Raw genomic sequence first — 19496 nt, forward strand, 5'->3', positions numbered from 1 at the left:
AAAAGAAAAGGAGTACTTGTGGCACCTTCGAGACTATGCTCAAATAAATTTGTTAGTCTCTAAGGTGCCACAAGTACTCCTTTTCTTTTTGCGAATACAGACTAACACAGCTGCTACTCTGAAACCGTTATATGAAAGAGAGCTATGCAGGAAGACTCATGCAGATGAATTTGGCAGTGACCCTTCAGTGATAAATAAATATTATTCAATAGTTTGTCTGACTTGAAGACAACAAATCAAGAGCTGGTTTTGTTTTCCTGCTGTGCTTAAAAGAACTGACTGAATGTCTGTCTGAAAAAATCAGTCCTCTATAATCAGTGCTTTAAACCCTGTTTAAACCACTCCTTGGAAATTGGGCTAACAAGTCAACGTGGAAACTATATGCTGCCCAATATAGACACCAGGAAATCTTACAGCAACTTAACCTTTCACCTCCCTCAGCTGAGGTTTTTCTGACCTTTTGAAGGTATCAGTAACTATAATTTCAGATGAACCGCAGTCAACTAACAAAACTGGTCTGGCAAAAAAGAATAGAATGTCTTCAAAAATCCAGATAATTGGACAAATTCATCCCTGATGTAATTCGGCAGAAGCCATCAATCATAAAGGTTCTGTATGCGAAATTAAGTCCTCATCTACACATGTGCAACCCCACTACCTTCTGATTGTGTCTTCTTTGTCATCGGTGCCAGCTGTAAGTAGGTTTACCCAGGTGTCATTGAGAGTATAATCTAAAAACAAAGTCTTGTCTACACTTAAAATGCTGCAGCAGGTAAACTGCCCTGATGCCGCTGTACCACTGCAGCATTTCAGCGAAGAGGCTACCTGCACTGACAGGACAGCTTCTCCTGGCAGGATAGTTAATCCACCTTTCCGAGAGGTGGTAGCTACGTCAACAGGAGAAGCCCTCCCGTCGACATAGCCCTGTCTACTCCAGGAGTTAGGTCCACACCCCTGAGCGACATAGTTATACCAACATAAGTTGCTAGTGTAGACCAGGCCTATATGAAGGCTTAACTTGGCCTGTAGAATCTCTATCACTCTATGCTTTCCTCCACTCCCCTTTACTTTAAACCCTGGGAATAACATGCAGTTTATCTAATGTTTAATAAGAGTAACCAGTTTGTTTCTACTTCTTCAAATACATTCAAAAGCAATATATAATTTTATATTGCTCTCTGGGAACGCAAACTGTTCCATGGTATCTTTATTACAGGTGAGCTAAAGAGTTAGTTTTTAAAAAAAAAAAAAAGACAACCCAGCCTGAACCTCAGTCCTTTCTAAAACTGAACCAAACTGAAGCATTTTTAGAATTCAAGCCCATTAACTGAAATCTAATTTCAAGAATTAAGTCATGTAACTAGTTTTAATATTTGATACTGGAAGGCAGGAGATTATTGTGCATTACCATGAAAACATTGAGCCAAATTCATTCTGGAAGTTAAGCCAAGGTTAAATTTGACCCACTGTCATTCAATGTAAAAGGCATACTTCAAGATTAATAGAAAATCAGCTGATTGCAAAAAATACCCCCAAAACTGACACTTACCTTGCAACTCTCCCCCGAAGATCTCCCAAACCAGACAACTGCCGCATTTCCAGGCTCTTTAAGGTAGAATTAGTTCCATAACTGAGGTTATCCCTGACACGTATCTGTTCCTGCAGCGTCTATAACGCATTAATATGCAAACGGGAGTTCAATAAGTCAATTATACATTCAATAGGCCACTTATTATATTTTGCTAAATCCAAATATAAAATCTATTTTTTAATTTAATAACTGTTTTTATAGGCATGCAGAAAGTGATGCATTATATTCATTTATGGCTTCTCCTGATTTTCAGGGCCCAATCTACACACACAACTCTCACTGAAGTCACACTGGAAGCAGAATTGGGCACTCAAATACTAGCCTATATTTGTCCATCTACCACTACCCTGCTAATTTCTGCAGACGTCAGCCTTAAGGTTGCATATTTAATTGTGATTGGATCTCCTGGATGTGTGCATTGTGGGTGGTGCATGTGGAAAATGAAAGGGAGTTTTTCTTGCCGGGGTGAGGAGTCTGAGTATGTTTAGGTGGTAGGGCCTTTAAACTAAGGTTGAAATGCATGTTAGTGCTGCATTAACTGATGATTTCTTACATTTTCTAGTTTTGTGTTGAAAGGAAATAGATTAGCACCGCAAAACTGTTTGTGTAGAATTTATATTTAAATTTCTGCCACCCTGTATGGTTTTTTTTATAGCCACGAAAAGAACTACATACTCTGCATGCACTTTGTAAGGATGTACACACAGATCTTATACTTGCATCACATATTAAATCTTACTAAATTTTCTTATTACTCTTGGCGTCAATAGCAGAGATGAGGTCAGGCCCGGGAAAGAATCAGAACATACCTCAATGTCCCGGTTAAGCTGCCTCACTATTGCCGTTATGTTTCGGATGTGTTCTTCTAAGAGTTGCCTAGCCAACCGATCTCCTCCTCCTTTGTTCTGCATTCTATGCAAAGTGGAAACAATGTCCTCCTTAATGCGAAAAGCGTGTTCCACAAGGGCAGCAGTTGTTTTCTCATGGCTTAGAATTCTGTCTTCTAGCTGATCCACTAGACTTGCAGATGCTAATGGGACCGCGGTCAAAGCTTGGCTGTGTAGTGGTATATTTCGAACCCGTCTAACAAAAGAAATATATTCAAACAAATGAATTATTAATGCGTTGCCAGATACTGAGGACCTTACTCACAGTTCTATTGTACCTTTTAACCACAGCCATGTATGTAAGATTGATACCACCTTAATAGAACCACTGGGAGGTAGAGTGCCTCCAGAAAGAATACTACCTCCCAGAAATCCTGAACACTTCCAGGGAGAGGCCCACTACTGTACATAAGCAGGTGCAGCATTTACTGCCATGCATAATAGGTGTAAAGGGAGATCAGGGCCTCCTCCCCACCTCACTTAGGGTGACTAACCCAGGCATGTGCACTTAACAAAAGGATATTAGTGTGTTTTGGGACAAATTAAGACAGACAAAGCACTTTGGCTGGGAACATGAACTCAGCATGTTTTTGATTAAATTTTGCAAGCATTACTACATGTGTGCAAACTTTGCAGCTGCTTTTTATCCATCTTTGTTCAACGCAATAACTGCAATAAAGTTAAATAAAAATATACTAAGAAGAAATATCTGCATCCATTCTCTTCTCTCCCAGTAAGGCTACTCCTGGAGTATGCATCCAAAAATTTCTCTTGGGAGCTGAATAAATGCATGCTAAAGCTTTGTAAATCCAGGAGGGACAAAATCCAAGCTTCTCACAGTCTCTAAGGCAACATCAGCTCCCATTTAGGCACCTAAATAATTGTGCAGATTTTTCAAAAGAGCTCAGCGCTGAGCAGCTTCTATTGAAAGCAATAGTTGCTGCTGAGGTGCTGAGACTTTTGAAAATCCGGCCATCAATGAACGCAGTCTTTCGCAGAGGTTAAGTTTTGTAATCCTTTGGGGGAAAGATTTTCAAAGGCACAAAGAGAAAAATAGGTATTCAGCTCCCATTGAAAGTCAATGAGCATTGGGTGCCTAATGCCCCTTTGTGCCTTTAAACAGCTCTTAGTTATTTTCTTTAAACACCTTAGTTTTTTTTCTTGTATGCTGTATGTTATCTGATATTCACAGGGGCCAAATCATGAAGTGAAGGCTAAATTCTGTTTTCACTTCAGTGAAATTATAGCACAATGTAAGTTAATGGAGATGCAACCAGGGTGTAAATGAGCATAGAATTTGGCCCCAAATTTTTACCTTCATTCCTTACTCGTGAAAGACTTCCACTGGGACAAGTCCTGATGTCCTGGGTTTTCACTCTGTCACAGTTGAAGCCAGTAGAAATTTTCCTTGAGAAAGGACTGAATAAAAGCCAAGGGCTTTAGGATTTGGCCCATGGTTTGGATAAGCAGAGTATATGTCTACCATATTTAATTTAGTTTAATTGTTGCATTAAGTACAAAAGCTACAATGTTAAGCATGATTGTAAATAGAGAATTAAAGGAGAAGCACAGATACTCCTGCGCTCTGTAGATTCTAGATTTCTAACATGCCAGACTGTACCTTTCAGTGGGGGCAAGTGTCGGAAAGATTGGGCTTCGTTGTGCCATTTTCTTTTCAATAATTTATGTCTGTTGAGAAAATACACATTAAATTATTTAACAGTTGTTTATATCTGGCACTGAAATGACTTTGTGTATCTGTTTTAAGTGAACCTTAAGATTATGCTAACAACTCTGACATTGGAAGACATTTGATATATTGCCCATGATTTTGCTTTCAGACTACTTGCATCCAAAATTTGATATAACACAACAAAACAGGGGGGAGGATTAGATGACTAAAAACAACTAAAAAGCTTTTTCAAGTGAATGCAGCATGCATGAAAGCTGCTAGATTGACAAGCCTGTAGGCTGTAGTTCTTTGTTTATCCACAGAACTAATAATAGTAAAGCCTCTCTCATATAGCACTTTTCATCAGTCGACCTCAAAGCGGTTTAGTGTCCCTAATGTGTTTAGGCTCACAACCCTGTTCTGAAATAGGGAAGCATTAATACCCCAATTTTTTACAGTTGGGGAATTGAGGCACAGAGAGGCTAAATGACTTGTCCAGAGTCACACAGGAGGTTGGTTCTTGGTGGAACAAGGAATGAATCTGGCTCCCCATGTCTTAAGCCAGTGCCCTCACCACTGGACCATCCTTCCTCCCAGAACAAGATTGGCACAGGCAGTGGCAAAGTGAACTTCCTAACACCAGTCCGCAAACAGGACAACTACTAGGGGTGAGAGGATATTATTATGTCAGGGCTTAGGCCAGGTGAAATTTGCCCCATGAAAGGCCTATAGGGAACTCAAGTGGTTCAGAAGTCTAGTGTTTGTCTTCTGCACAGAGATGAATCTGACATTCAGTTCTTGGCCTCTCTCATCAGAGAAGAGTTCCAGTTAGTGCCTCTGGTGGCTTTGTGATGTGGACACAAAAGCTTGTTGGAAATTTTCCAATGGAACATTTTTGTCAGAAAATGCTGATTTGTTGAAAACTATATCTTTTATGGAAATATGTTGATTTTGATATGGAATTCTTTTTCATGAGAAGAATGGAACAGAACATCCTGATAAGGCTGAAGTGTTCCATTTTGATCTTTTCAGAATGGAATGTTTTGTTTCCAAACAATTTTTCAGGGTTTTTAAAAATTGTATGTTATTGAAATCAGAATGAAACATCTGTATTTTATTTAATTTTTTTAATTTCATTTCATGGGAAACTTCAAATTTTTTGATTTTGTTGTGTCTCAGAACAGAAAAAAAATTCTAAATTATGGAATTTCCCATGAAACAGAAAATCTGGTTCCCACCCAGGTCTAACAGATACCTCTCTACTGTGAACTGGACTGAGACTTGCTAAAGTCACCTCAAAGCCACAAGATACCTTTTAGTCATTATTGACCTAGTGAGCACAGTGGAAATTATCTATACAACTCCTATTTCCCATTCTAAGTATTGATAAATTTGGTGGTATCTCAAATATTACTATACAGTACCCATGCGTAAATATAAATTGTGTAACAGTGACCACACAGTGATATGATGTTCAATGGCTTTGCAACTCATTACCAATCCTCCTGGCACTAAGGCTGCATGTCTTTGATATTTTTCAAGTATCTACAGTATGAGAGAAGAATTTGCAACACAAGGATTGTCTGGTAGTTTCTCTCAATGTTCAGATCATAATTAATATGGTGCTATTTTAAAATTTTGTTTTAAATTAGTTTAGTGGAAAAAATTCAAATACATTGCACTTAGAGTGACTTCAGCACATGTAGTCACAACCAGGGTAGCTTTGTTCTAGCTTGCTCAAATAACAATATCACTGAAGCCAAGGAAGCAGTGTACGGACTAGACACAAGTACTTAACCTAGGGTCTGTGCTGCTGAACCAGCTGCTGCAGCTCCACGGCTATTGTTATTCAAGCTAGCTCAAGTAACCATTTGTCTAATTTTAGAAATTAACTAAATTGCTTAGGTGATGTACACACCACACTTTGTCAGGATGGTCACCAGGATCTGCTTACACTGGATTTCATGCAGACCACTCCCATTTGGGGAAAACTATACTCAAACTGTGCCCTTGCTTTTCATTTCAGATAAAAAGATGGATACATGAACTGGTTTAGATTTTTTTACAAATATATTTTTGGGACTATGGGGAGATTTTCAGAAAACATAAAGGGCAGTTAGGCATCCAAATCCCACTGACAGGAATGGACGTTGGGCACCTAATTCCCATTTATGCCTTTGAAAATTTTCCCCTTTATTATTGCTCCCTATTATGAATAGTCCCATTAACTTCAACAGTACATGTTTGCAAGATTGGGTCTGTGGCCTAGCTCAAAGCTATGACAGTTTACACCAGCTGAGGATCTGCCCCCATGATTCTAAGGTCTTGTCTATATGAATATTTAGTTCACCGCAAGCCAGGGTGTAAATCTACCTCACTCTAGCCTGCCATGGAATAAGTGTCCGTGTGGACCCTGCTGCCATGCATTAAAATTCCATAATGTGCTTTGATCACTCCCATTTTGAAGCAATATAATTTAAGTGCACTTCCGAACTTTCAGTGCGCAGCAGCAGGGTCCACACAGACATTTTAGTGCACAGCAGGCTAGTGTGGGGTAGATTTACACTCCAGCTTGCCAGGCGCCAAGTGTTCATATGGACAGTCCCTATATATTGACATCTGTGGTCATCTAAACAAACTACGGTGACCAGACAGCAAGGGTGAAAAATTAGGGGACAGAGGGTGGAGGGTAATAGGAACCTATATAAGAAAAAGACCACAAAATTGGGACTGTCCCTATAAAATTGGGACATCTGGTCACCCTAAAACAAACCCAATACTCACAGGCACCTACAACTTTCTAAACTGCTATACCTTTCTGATCCAACTCTAAATTGATATACAAAAATAGCATAGAAATAATTCTAAACTGTGATTTAAAAAACCAGTAAAAGCAAGAAAATTCAGTGAAAGCTGACACTCCCCTCTCAATTATGGTTAACTTTTGCATGGATCAATTAATAGTGAGTGTCTGCTTGTTAGCATCTACAGCTGTACCCTGGAATTACCAATCCCCAGAAAATTTTAAAATATCCCAAGTTAAGAGACTTATTCACAGATGAGATATTCATTAAAATCAGTCATTTAAAACCAAAAATCCTTACAAGAAAGATTTATGGTTAGCCAAATGAACCCCACCAACTTCATAGCTAGGCTGTGATACTACTCTATAGGAGCAAGAGTACCTCTTATAGAGTAGAAATATTCATGGTGTAATGTACTATTCAGCATAAGTAAGTGTATCACGTTGTGGCCATTAGTATTCCATTTAAGTAACCCAGCCATTTGAAAGCTTGTTCTGAGAGACAAATAGATTCCACAACACTGCAGTCTGTGGAGCAGACTTAACTGTGTTTCCAATATAATAGGCTTTGCAATTTAATAATGGAAATGTTAACCCTAGTGTACTGGATCAGGAGCCAGCCATGTTTTAACCAGGTCCCCTGACTCAGTTGTAGTTGGGTTGAGTAGCCTTGAGAGAGAGGAAACCCCACACAAAAATAAACAAACCATCTGATGACTAATTCATCTCCAGCATCAGAAATTGGGAAACCACCAACTAAGGTCAACATTGCTAACCTATGGCACTGATGGGAAACAACAAAATATTCCTAATAATAGGAAATGTTTTTGCATCAATGATTAATACAAAAACAAAACACAGTCAGGATACGTAAGGATATGTTTGTTGAAGAATGGAACAAATGTTTGAGACAGTACATTATATGGGCTAATATGTTATGCAGGTTCAAATATTGGCAGAAAGACATTTAACTTGTGCCTGTAGAAACAGAGGTCACTGAAAATCTGGTCAAAATTTAGTCTTTTACCCATTTGTTTTCTATTTCAAACAGCCATAATACATATGGTAATAACCACAGATCCTGATATCACTTGCACCCATGTAATTCTAACTTCAATACAGCAACTCTGGATTTATACAAGTGTAAATGAGATCAGAATTTGGCTCAGTAGGTTACTTGCAAAAAGGAGTGGTAGCCATAACCAAATCCATCTACTCTATGCCATCTAAAAACAAATGTTTTTAACATTGTAATGGGGTATACAAACCTAACACTGGACTGGAAGGGTTAAAGGGCAGTACTGAGCCCAGCTAGCCCTTCCCTTCCAACCCTGCAGAGCATGCTCCATCTGGAAACAGGGCTGAAAAGGAAGCAACCAAGATCCGAAGGGGGAGGTTGCGGAGGAGTGCAGACCAATCCTGAAGCGGGGCTGGAGAAGCCTCCCTGAAGGAACAGGATTGTATGCAGAGCCCCATATGTGCTGGCAGTTGGGTTTCATTTTCATTTTTCTTTTCTCCTTATCTGGGGCCAGAAGCTGGGGGAGTGAAGCAATGGTAGGAATGGACCCAGGGAAAGTAGCTCAGAGTCCTGTCCTGTAAGCAAATGCTGCTGACCCTCCTCGGGCCCTGGGTCAGAGCCCAGTGGAGTGGATGGGTGCAGGCTACCCTACCACTGCACCATGAATGAGTGGACACTAACCACTAGGCCCTTCAGCCCACTGAGGATCCTATTACGATGTAGCAATGATCACTCCTTTTTCACATTGGGCCTGATCCTGAATTCCATGTGAACTCAGAATTGCTACAGAATACGAAGAGTTCTATGAAAACAGTTTTGCAATTGCTGATGAAACTTGGTGCAATATGGTGAACAGATGGAAGGAGAAAACAGGTTATTTTAATACAAGTGTCAACTTTTGAAGTTCAAAAAACCTGTGAGGGATATCCTGAAAAAGTATCAAAATACATCTCATGTTCATGCATTAGAACATGTTTCAAGGCACTGCTTAGAAAACGGAGAGCATTTTTGTAGCAATGTGTGTGTTCCAGTTACAGTATAGCATTCCATGAATAAGATTTATTTTTTTAAACATAGCCCCATTTTAATGAGAAACACTGTAGTAAATGGCCAGGACACTGACTGGGACTGAGACGACCTGATTTCAAATCCCTGCTCTGCTTCTGCTTTGCTGGGTGCTCCTGGGCAATGCTCCTCTGTGCCTCAGTTTCTCCATGTGTAAAATGGGGATAATGATACTGACCTTCTTTGTAAAGTGCTTGGAGATCTATGATGAAAAGCATTATATTGGCGATGGCTATTATTATTTACACATTTTTACACTGTACAGATACTAAGGGCCAAATCCCACAAACCATTCCTCACAAAAGTAGTTTCCACTAAGGCCTGGTCTACACTAGGAGTTGAGGTCGAATTTAGCAGCATTAAATCAATTTAACCCTGCACCCGTGCACACGACGAAGCCCTTTTTTTCGACTTAAAGGGCTCTTAAAATCGATTTCTTTACTCCACTCCCGACAAGGGAATTAGCATTGAAATCGGCCTTTCCAGGTCGCATTTGAGGTAGTGTGGACGCAATTTGATGGATTGGCCTCCAGGAGCTATCCCAGAGTGCTCCATTGTGACCGCTCTGGACAGCACTCTCAACTCAGATGCACTGGCCAGGTAGACAGGAAAAGGCCCACGAACTTTTGAATCTCATTTCCTGTTTGGCCAGTGTGGCAAGCTGCAGGTGACCATGCAGAGCTCATCAGCAGAGGTGACCATGATGGAGTCCCAGAATCGCAAAAGAGCTCTAGCATGGACCGAATGGGAGGTATGGGATCTGATCTCTGTATGGGGAGATGAATCAGTGCTATCAGAACTCCGTTCCAGTTTTCGAAATGCCAAAACATTTGTCAAAATCTCCCAGGGCATGAAGGACAGAAGCCATAACAGGGACCCAAAGCAGTGCCACATGAAACTTAAGGAGCTGAGGCAAGCCTACCAGAAAACCAGAGAGGCAAACGGCCGCTCCGGGTCAGAGCCCCAAACATGCTGCTTCTGTGATGAGCTGCAGTGCCATTTTAGGGGGTTCAGCCACCACTACCCCAACCCTGTGCTTTGACTCGGTCAATGGAGTGGGAGGAAACACGGAAGCAGGTTTTGGGGACGAGGAATATGATAGCTCACAGCAAGCAAGCGGAGAAACCGGTTTTCCTAACAGCTAGGAACTGTTTCTCAACCTGGACTTGGAGCCAGTACCCCCCGGACCCACCCAAGGCTGCCTCCCGGACCTGCCAGGCGGAGAAGGGACTTCTGGTGAGTGTACCTTTTTAAATAGTATACATGGTTTAAAAGCAAGCGTGTTTAATGATTGATTTGCCCTGGCATTCGCGGCCAGCACAGCTACTGGAAAAGTCTGTTAACATGTCTGGGGATGGAGCGGAAATCCTCCAGGGACATCTCCATAAAGCTCTCCTGGATGTACTCCCAAAGTCTTTGCAAAAGGTTTCTGGGGAGGGCAGCCTTATTCCGTCCACCCTGGTAGGACACTTTACCACGCTAGCTCAGTAGCACGTAGTCGGGAATCATTGCAGAACAAAGCATTGCAGCGTATGTTTGCTGGCGTTCAAACAACATCGGTTCTTTATCTCTCTGTTTTCCTCAGAAGAGTGATATCATTCATGGTCACCTGGTTGAAATAGGGTGCTTTTCTTCAGGGGACATTCAGAGGTGCCCGTTCCTGCTAGGCTGTTTGTCTGTGGCTGAACAGAAATGTTCCCCGCTGTTAGCCACGCGTGAGGGGAGGGGTTAGCCACGCGGTGGGGGGAGGCAAAATGTGACCTTGTAACGAAAGCACATGTGCTATGTATGTAATGTTAACAGCAAGGTTTACCGTGAAAGAGTGTACCCATTGTTATATAAAATGTATCTTTAAATACCACTGTCCCTTTTTTTTCCTCCACCAGCTGCATGTGTTTCAAGGATCACAGTATCTTCTTCTTCCCAGAGGCTAGCGAAGATTAGAAGGTGGAAACAAAACGCAGTCGTGATGAAATATTCTCTGAGCACAGACCAATGCATGGAGGCAGACAATGTCAGAATGCAGGAAAGCACAACATGAACGTGAGGAGAGGTGGCGGGAAGATGATAGGTGGTGGCAGCGTGATGAGAGGAGGCAGGATTCAATGCTGAGGCTGCTGGAGGATCAAACTAATATGCTCCAGCGTATGGTTGAGCTGCAGGAAAGGCAGCTGAAGCACAGACCGCCACTACAGCCCCTGTGTAACCAACCAGCCTCCTCCCCAAGTTTCATAGCCTCCTCACCCAGACACCCAAGAACGCGGTGGGGGGGGGACCTCCGGCCACCCAGCCACTCCACCCCAGAGGATTGCTCAAGCAATAGAAGGCTGGCATTCAATAAGTTTTAAAGTTTAAGTTTTAAAGTGCAGTGTGGCCTTGTCCTTCCCTTCTCCCCACCTGTCCTGGGCTACCTTGGCAGTTATCCCCCTATTTGTGTGATGAATTAATAAAGAATGCATGAATGTGAAGCAACAATGACTATTTCCTCTGCAAGCGGTGATCGAAGGTGGGAGGGGAGGGTGGTTAGCTTACAGGGAAGTAGAGTGAACCCACGGGGGTGGGGTTTCATCAAGGAGAAACAAACACAACTTTCACACCGTAGCCTGACCAGTCATAAAACTGGTTTTCAAAGCTCCTCTGATGCGCAGCATGCCCTCCTGTGCTCTTCTAACTGCCCTGGTGTCTGGCTGCGCATAACCAGTGGCCAGGTGATTTGCCTCAACCTCCCACCCCACCATAAACGTCTCCCCCTTACTCTCACAGATATTGTGGAGAGCACAGCAAGCAGTAATAACAGTGGGAATATTGGTTTCGCTCAGGTCTAAGCTAGTCAGTGAATTGCGCCAGCGCGCTTTTAAATATCGAAATGCACATTCTACCACCATTCTGCACTTGCTCAGCCTGTAGTTGAACAGCTCCTGACTACTGTCCAGGCTGCCTGTGTATGGCTTCATGAGCCATGGCATTAAGGGGTAGGCTGGGTCCCCAAGGATAACTATAGGCATTTCAACATCCCCAACGGTTATTTTCTGGTCTGGGAATAAAGTCCCTTCCTGCAGCTTTTGGAACAGACGAGAGTTCCTGAAGATGTGAGCGTCATGTACCTTTCCCAGCCATCCCACGTCGATGTTGGTGAAACGTCCCTTGTGATCCACCAGTGCTTGCAGCACTATTGAAAACTACCTCTTGCGGTTTATGTACTCGCCGGCTGGGTGCTCCGGTGCCAAGATAGGGATATGGGTTCCGTCTATTACCCACCACAGTTAGGGAATCCCATTGCAGGAAAGCCATCCACTATGACCTGCACATTTCCCAGACTCACTACCCTTGATATCAGCAGATCTTTGATTGCGTTGGCTACTTGCATCACAGCAGCCCCCACAGTTGATTTGCCCACCCCAAATTGATTCCCAGCTGTCCAGTATCTGTCTGGCGTTGCAAGCTTCCACAGGGCTATTGCCACTCACTTCTCAACTGTGAGGGCTGCTCTCATCTTGGTATTCATGCGCTTCAGGGCAGGGGAAAGCAAGTCAAAGTTCCATGAAAGTGCCCTTATGCATGCAAAATTTCACAGCCACTGGGAATCGTCCCAGACCTGCAACACTATGCAGTCCCACCAGTCTGTGCTTGTTTCCTGGCCCAGAATCGGCATTCCATGGCATGAACCTGCCCCATTAGCACCATGATGCCCACATTGCCAGGGCCCGTGCTTTGATAGAAGTCTGTGTTCATGTCCTCATCACTCTTGTCACCGTGCTGATGTCGCCTACTCGCCCGGTTTTGCTTTGGCAGGTTCTGGTGCTGCATATACTGCTGGATAACGCGCATGGTGTTTAATGTGCTCCTAATTGCCAAAGTGATCTGAACAGGCTCCATGCTTGCCATGGTATGGCATCTGCATGGAAAAAAGGCGCGAAACAATTGTCTGCTGTTGCTCTGATGGAGGGAGGGGTGACTGACAACGTGGCTTACAGGGAATTAAAATCAAAGGGGATGGCTTTACATCAAGGAGAAACAAAAACAACTGTTACACAGAATGTCCCCCTCAAGGATTGAACTCAAAACCTTGGGTTTAGCAGGCCAATGCTCAACCCACTGAGCTATCCCTCCCCCTGGTATTCCAGGCAGGACTGAATCTCCATTAAACTTTTCAAGGTGTGCCTGATGGACCTCACTAAAACAATAGTCAGCCCTTGATTTCATGGAGGGAGGGAGAGAGGGAGGGGGGAGCAAATGAATACAAAACAAATCTGGTCTATTTCTTGTTTTGATCCACTCCATCTATCTTTTACATCTTAGGCTGGCAGCAGACGGTGCAGTAGGACTGCTAGCCATCCTCATCTCCTGGCTGCTCAGCAGAAGACGGTGCAATACGACTGCCGGCAGGACTAAAGAGAAGGACCTGGTCGAGTCACTCCTATTATGTCCCTGTGCCCATGTCTGCCCAGGTGCTCCTGACTGACCTCACCGAGGCGGCATGATGATGATGATGGTTATCAGGCCTATTGCATCGTCTGCTGCCGCAAGGCAATGAGCTGCTGCTGTGTAACAATGCAGTACCGCATCTGCCAGCACCCAGGAGACATACAGTGACAGTGAGCTGAGCAGGCTCCATGCTTGCCATGGTATGGCATCTGCACAGGTAACCCCGGAAGAAAGGCATGAAATGATTGTCTGCCGTTGCTTTCATGGAAGGAGGGAGGGCGGGCCTGACGACATGTACCCAGAACCACCTGCAACAATGTTTTTGCCCCATTAGGCATTGGGATCTTAACCCAGAATTCCAAAGGGTGGTGGAGACTGCGGGAACTGTGGGATAGCTACCCACAATGCAACACTCCGGAAGTTGACGCTAGCCTCGGTACTGTGGAAGCACTCCGCCGAGTTAATGCACTTAGAACATTTTGTGTGGGGACACACAATCAACTATATAAAAACGATTTCTAAAAAACCGACTTCTATAAATTCGACCTAATTTCATAGTGTAGACATAGTCTTAGGGTATGTCTACACTACTGCGGTAAGTCAACCTATGCTATGCAACTCCAGCTACGTGAATAACATAGCTGGAGTCGATGTACCTTAGGTCAAGTTACCGTGGGGTATACACCATAGGGGGTCGACGGGAGAAAATCTCCGGTCGACTTACCTTACTCTTCTCGTCGGAGGGTAGAGTACAGGGGTTGACTGGAGAGTGATCTGCTGTCCATTCGGTGCGTCTTTACTAGACCCACTAAATCGACCGCCGGTGGATCGATCTCAGAGTGTCAATCCCTGTGGTAGTGTAGACCTGCCCTAAGTGTCATTAAGACAATGGATTACTCATCTGAGGGCTATCCTCACAACAGTCTGTGAGGTAGGTTTGGTTAGCACTATTATCACAATTTTACAATTGGGGAAATTTAGCCAGTGAGGTTAAATGACTTGTCCAAAGAGGTCATACAGTGAATCAGTGGCAGAGCCTGGATCTGTGCTCCTTCCACTACGTCAAACTGCATGTTAATGACCCTGATGCAGCAAACCATTTAAGCACAGCTTAATTTTAAATATGTGAATAATCTCATTGACTTCAGTGGAACTATCTTGATTTATATCACTAAGGACCAGCATATTGTCCCAAAAACAAGACAAAATATTAAACTATTTTAAAACATATAATTGACAGTATATTTTAAATGTGGTTTGTTTTTTTACCTCAGCTCACAATGGCTTCATCCTGCCATACTTTTGCATCTGTAACTCCCACTGAAGTCAGTGTCTGGGTGCAGAAAGACTGCAGGATTAGTCACAGATGTACTTTCAAATACAAATTGTCCTAAAAGCCACCAAAGACACTGATTCGTCTGAAACAATATTTCCAAATATGAAATATTCAGCTATTTGTCATTTTTAATTTAAACACATCACTCCGTAGACCAGTGCTTGTGCTAGGCCATTGCCGGCCCTAAGCAGAAATATTTCCTCCCCCCAAACACACACAACACATACTAATAATTAAAAGGGGCTCCCTTAAGTTGCTCAGGGTCCTAACCAATTGCTTATTCTGCTTACACCTCGTGCTGGCTCTGCAGTACATGCTCAGATCTCTCTGATGTAGAGACCTGACACACCTACAATGATATTTGAGGCAGTTATCTCATCCTGAATGATACTGGGGGCATGTCTACATTGCCCCGCATTTCGGACTAGGAGTCTGAATGGTAGTGCACACCAAAATGCTGCGCTGTAACTCCTCTGTGTGGATGCTGCAGGTGTGAACTTAAAAGGTCCCCAGAGGGAATAGACCTATTAGATCTGGCACGTAACTGTTATTGTTTACAGAGAACTCATGACCAGTACATTCTTACCTGCAGCATCCACAAGGGGGAGTTACAGCACAGCATTTTGGTGCCCACAGCTATGCACACTCCCTTAGTCCGAACTGTGGGGCAATGTAGACATGCCCTTAGAGTTCTCACCACCTTCTTCACTGCCAGGCTTGCAATGGTTTAAATCTGTTGTCAGCTTTAAGTTCCCTTATTTGATTTGTTTAGTAGCTCTTCACTGTGGGCCAAGTTCTAACAGCCTTCCCCAAGCCAGAGCCCATGACAAAGCACTGGGGGGTATGTCTACACTGCAGTTAAACACCCACGGCTGGCCCATCTCAGTTGACACAGGGTCGTGGGGCTCAGGCTACAGAGCTGTGAAATTGCTCTGTGGGCATTCTCAGGACCCCACGAGAGGGGGAGGGTCCCAGACTCCAGGTTTCAGCCTGAGCCTGAACGTCTAGACCACAATTTTAGAATCCCGCAGCCTGAGCCAGCTGACACAGGCCAGCCATGGGTGCTTAATTCCATTGTAGACATACCCTGGGATTTTGCTCTACTACATACTGAATACACACTGGGTAAGGACGCCATGATTGGGCTTTGTGTGTCTAATGGGCAAGCCTCAGTAAAGGCCTGATCCAAAGCCCATTCAAGTCAATGGAAATACTCCCACTAACTTGATCAAGCCCTAAATTCCGCACTTTTTCAGAGACCAAGTCTCCAGCATCTTGTCCACCAGCATTCAAATTCCACACAGCTCTCTGCAGTTCTGGAAGTGTATGTATGTCCTGTAAATAATAATAGCTACATGTCAGAACTAATAGTTATATTCCCTCTCTATGTATGTGTGTAATACCCATTAATGTTAACAGGTGTGCAGCAAAAGAAAAATGTAACTCTCAGGGACAGATCCTGAGCTGGTGTAAATTGGCATAGTTCCACTGAACCTAATAGAAGTCCAGACCCCAAATGTTTAACCTTTTAAGTCAGTAGTTATTTTAAATTAATTTTACTGTTTGATATATTAACTTAAAGCACAAGACAGTAATCAATATTATCAGATTTACAAGATTATTTCATGAGTTCTTTTCTGAATATTCTACATTTATCAAATTGCAGATACATGGATATCTCACAGCCATAAGTTCCATACCTGATTGCAAAAATACCCACTCACTTGAAGCCTACCACAACTTCTGTCTCATATGAACCTGGAATACCTCACTGTTATTCCTGTAGATCATTGACATCAGAAACACAAAACTTGAAACTAAAGATAAAACTACATGCAAGAGTAAAGAAACAGACATACATAAATTCAGGTTTGATCCTGTTTTGTTGTGGCATACCTCTCCCTCTGCCACATCCTGAAAGCACCCATTGCCCTGCACATTTGATTTCTGGGGGGATGAGAAGAAGGATGTTCTAATGATTTAGGCACTAGCTTAGGACTTGGGAGACTGGGCTCAATTCCCTGCTCTGCGATAGTTTTCCTGTGTGACCTTGAACAAGTCTCTTAGTTCTCTGTGCTTCAGATACCCATCTGTAAAATGGGTACAATAGCACGCTCTACCTTACTGGGGTGTTGTGAGGGTAAATAGATTACAGATTTTGAGGTGCTCAGATTCTACGACAATGAGGGCCATACAAGTACCATACATATTCACAATGGTAGCAGTTCTGTTCTGTAGCTTTCATAACATTGAAATCTACCTAAGATACATACACTAGGATCTGCGTACCTCACAGTCTGTAATGGATTTATCTTGTGAGGTAGGGAAGTGCTATTATCCCCATTTTAGAGTCAGGGAACTCAGGCACAGAGAAGCTAAGTGATTTGTCTTAAATCCACACAAGAAGTTGAAGAGCAGGACTTGAAGGGCTTCCCAAGTCCTAGGCTAATGCCCAAACCACTGGATCATCCTTCCTGTCTCAAAACAGTCCAGGAATACCTTTGGAGGCGACAAGGTTGTAACAAGGGACCCTTTGGGAGGGCATGGCAGGGACGAACTCAAGAATCACAATGTTGCACTGGAGCATTGCAACATACCAGGATGGTGTTTCGGAGTGAGCAGAAATGTTAGTGTCATGACCCAGTGTGAGAATGGGTCAAAAAACAAAAAGCCCATCACTTTGCTACATCAAACAAGTCCCTACACTACATACACTGCATTGCCATATTATGAAGTTTTACAGGTCCCCTAAAATGACTGCAGCATACGTCCATGAGGGATCGTCTGAGAATATGGGGATGATTGTGGAAATGCTATGATGGGGAGGAAATTGACATAACAGCACAACACAAACATCACCATATTGTCATGCGACAGAGAGGGGCAAAGTTCAGACAGACTCTTAGTTGTATTAAAGCTCCTGTATTCACTCACCAGTGTCGGATTAGGGCAGGACATGGCTGCCCATCCTTCCCTTGCATCCTAGCAACCTCTCTGCTGAGTGTCTCTGCTCGGCTTTTTAATATGTTTTTACTTCTGGGATAGCTGTATGCAAAGATTCACAGATCGCAGCTAGACACCCTGGATGTCCATCCGTCCCTTCCTGCTGCTAGTGGCAGCCAGGTCCTCTCCCTCTCCGCGGGGCCTGTTGCCACTAGGCCTGGTAGATGGGAAGAAAACGGCTGCTGAGAGTTGTTGCCAGGACGCTGTCTCCATAGAAACCTGCAGCTCAATCAGAGGGAGCCAGGGTTCTCCTAATAAACAGAGAGCGAGAGAGAGAGACTTATTTATAGGAGGCAAATATTCACACTCCATCCAACAACCAGAACAAATCCCTTCTTATCACCATTTCCTCACAATCTATTTCATGGCAGTGTCAACGCCTTGCAGAACAGGGAGGGGAAAGACACAGCAAATAAAAACCGTATTCCATATGTTACAGCATGAATGACTAACGGTGACAGATTCTAGCACAGTATTGGGCCAAGTATAAATGCAGTGGCTCTGGATAGCTTGCATTCTGTTCAATACAGTCCGCTGAAGCCCCTGCTCTAGTCAATCTCTTGCTTGAGAAAGGTGATCGATTTAATTGGAGTTACTCTGAATTCCTAATGGTATCAACAAGATGAGGATCTGGACTATAAGGGATTTTTCCCCACAGTGTATGGAAAATCCTGGTAGAATACAGGGCTGTCAAACTGTGCCAATTTGAATCAGTGAGAAGTTAAAAACAATTACTTATATTTTCTGTTGGTCTCAAAGCCAGTGTACTATTTTGTGCCTGTAAAAAGTAAGAGTGTGTGTGTGTTAGAGCCCATGAAGCGTGCATTGACCTACATTTGCATGCACAAATCAGATATATAAACTAGGGGAAAGAGTAGCCAGCAAAAATGGTGAACATTGGGTCTGCTTCTGCTCTCATGCTGGTGTGAGTCTGTTGACTTCATTAGAGTTACAGTGGTACAAACCAAAAGTAAGTAAAATCAGATCTGTTGCAACAATCCCAAAAGTAGAGCCTAAGCTACATTTGCCTTTGGCTGAAATAGATATCAAATCCCACTACTGCTGCCAACACAAATCATCACAGTGCTAACCATCTGGTATGTCTGAAGGTTAAATAGCTTCCTGACATGCACATACTTTTAAATAAAAGCAACTAAGGGTTTGAACCTATAGGGCATTGATTGCCCTCTGTTTATATTAAAGTCAACTGCACCTCAGAGAATCAAGTCTGAAATGAAACAGTAACTCATTTCTGACAATCATTGGACCTAATTACAAATTTATTCCCTGATCCTGACACAATAGAACATGCTTACTTTATGCATCTGAGTAGTCCTCTTGATTTCAAAAGGACTACTCAGGTACCTAAAGTTACTCGTGTATATTATTATTTCCAGGATTGGGGTTTAAGGGTGTCAAATGTACAAGTAAAATTGACTTGTTTGCTTCTTCTTTTTCCAAAGAGTATGTGAGGGAGTGAGTGCCTGTGTATGTGAACAAAAATAAGGGGCAAATATTGCATCCGTTGTGCAACTAAATTCCCATTTATTTGATGACTCCAATAATTTTCACGAGTTTCTGGTATGCAAATAATGCAGAGCACTATAGTTATAGTAATACATACATGGTATCTCTATTAGTCTTCTCAAGCCTCTATCAACCTGGCCATCTCTGGTCCCATTACCATCCAGAGCCA

General features: G+C 43.0%; 1 protein-coding gene across 5 annotated transcripts in view; it reads right to left on the minus strand.

Annotated features, from left to right (window-relative positions):
• FAM81A (family with sequence similarity 81 member A) overlaps positions 1 to 18158 on the minus strand; it is a 39575-nt gene extending 21417 nt beyond the window's left edge. Inside the window, exons 1-5 of one of the 5 annotated variants that reach the window (XM_048867087.2) lie at positions 17732 to 18158; positions 14186 to 14326; positions 4100 to 4167; positions 2401 to 2674; positions 1550 to 1668 (exon numbers count right to left, since the gene is read on the minus strand). In XM_048867087.2, coding sequence (XP_048723044.2) covers positions 1550 to 1668; positions 2401 to 2674; positions 4100 to 4146 — 440 coding nt within the window. In that variant the 5' untranslated portion in view covers positions 4147 to 4167; positions 14186 to 14326; positions 17732 to 18158. Of the gene's footprint in view, positions 1 to 1549; positions 1669 to 2400; positions 2675 to 3793; positions 3898 to 4099; positions 4168 to 14185; positions 14332 to 17731 lie in introns of those variants that run through there. The other 4 variants (XM_048867086.2, XM_048867085.2, XM_048867088.2 and 1 more) reach the window with 4 other exon arrangements.
• Between the last annotated feature and the right edge of the window lie 1338 nt (positions 18159 to 19496).

Source organism: Caretta caretta, chromosome 10 (assembly GCF_965140235.1).
Source record: "Caretta caretta isolate rCarCar2 chromosome 10, rCarCar1.hap1, whole genome shotgun sequence".
NCBI classification, from domain to species: Eukaryota; Metazoa; Chordata; order Testudines; family Cheloniidae; genus Caretta; species Caretta caretta.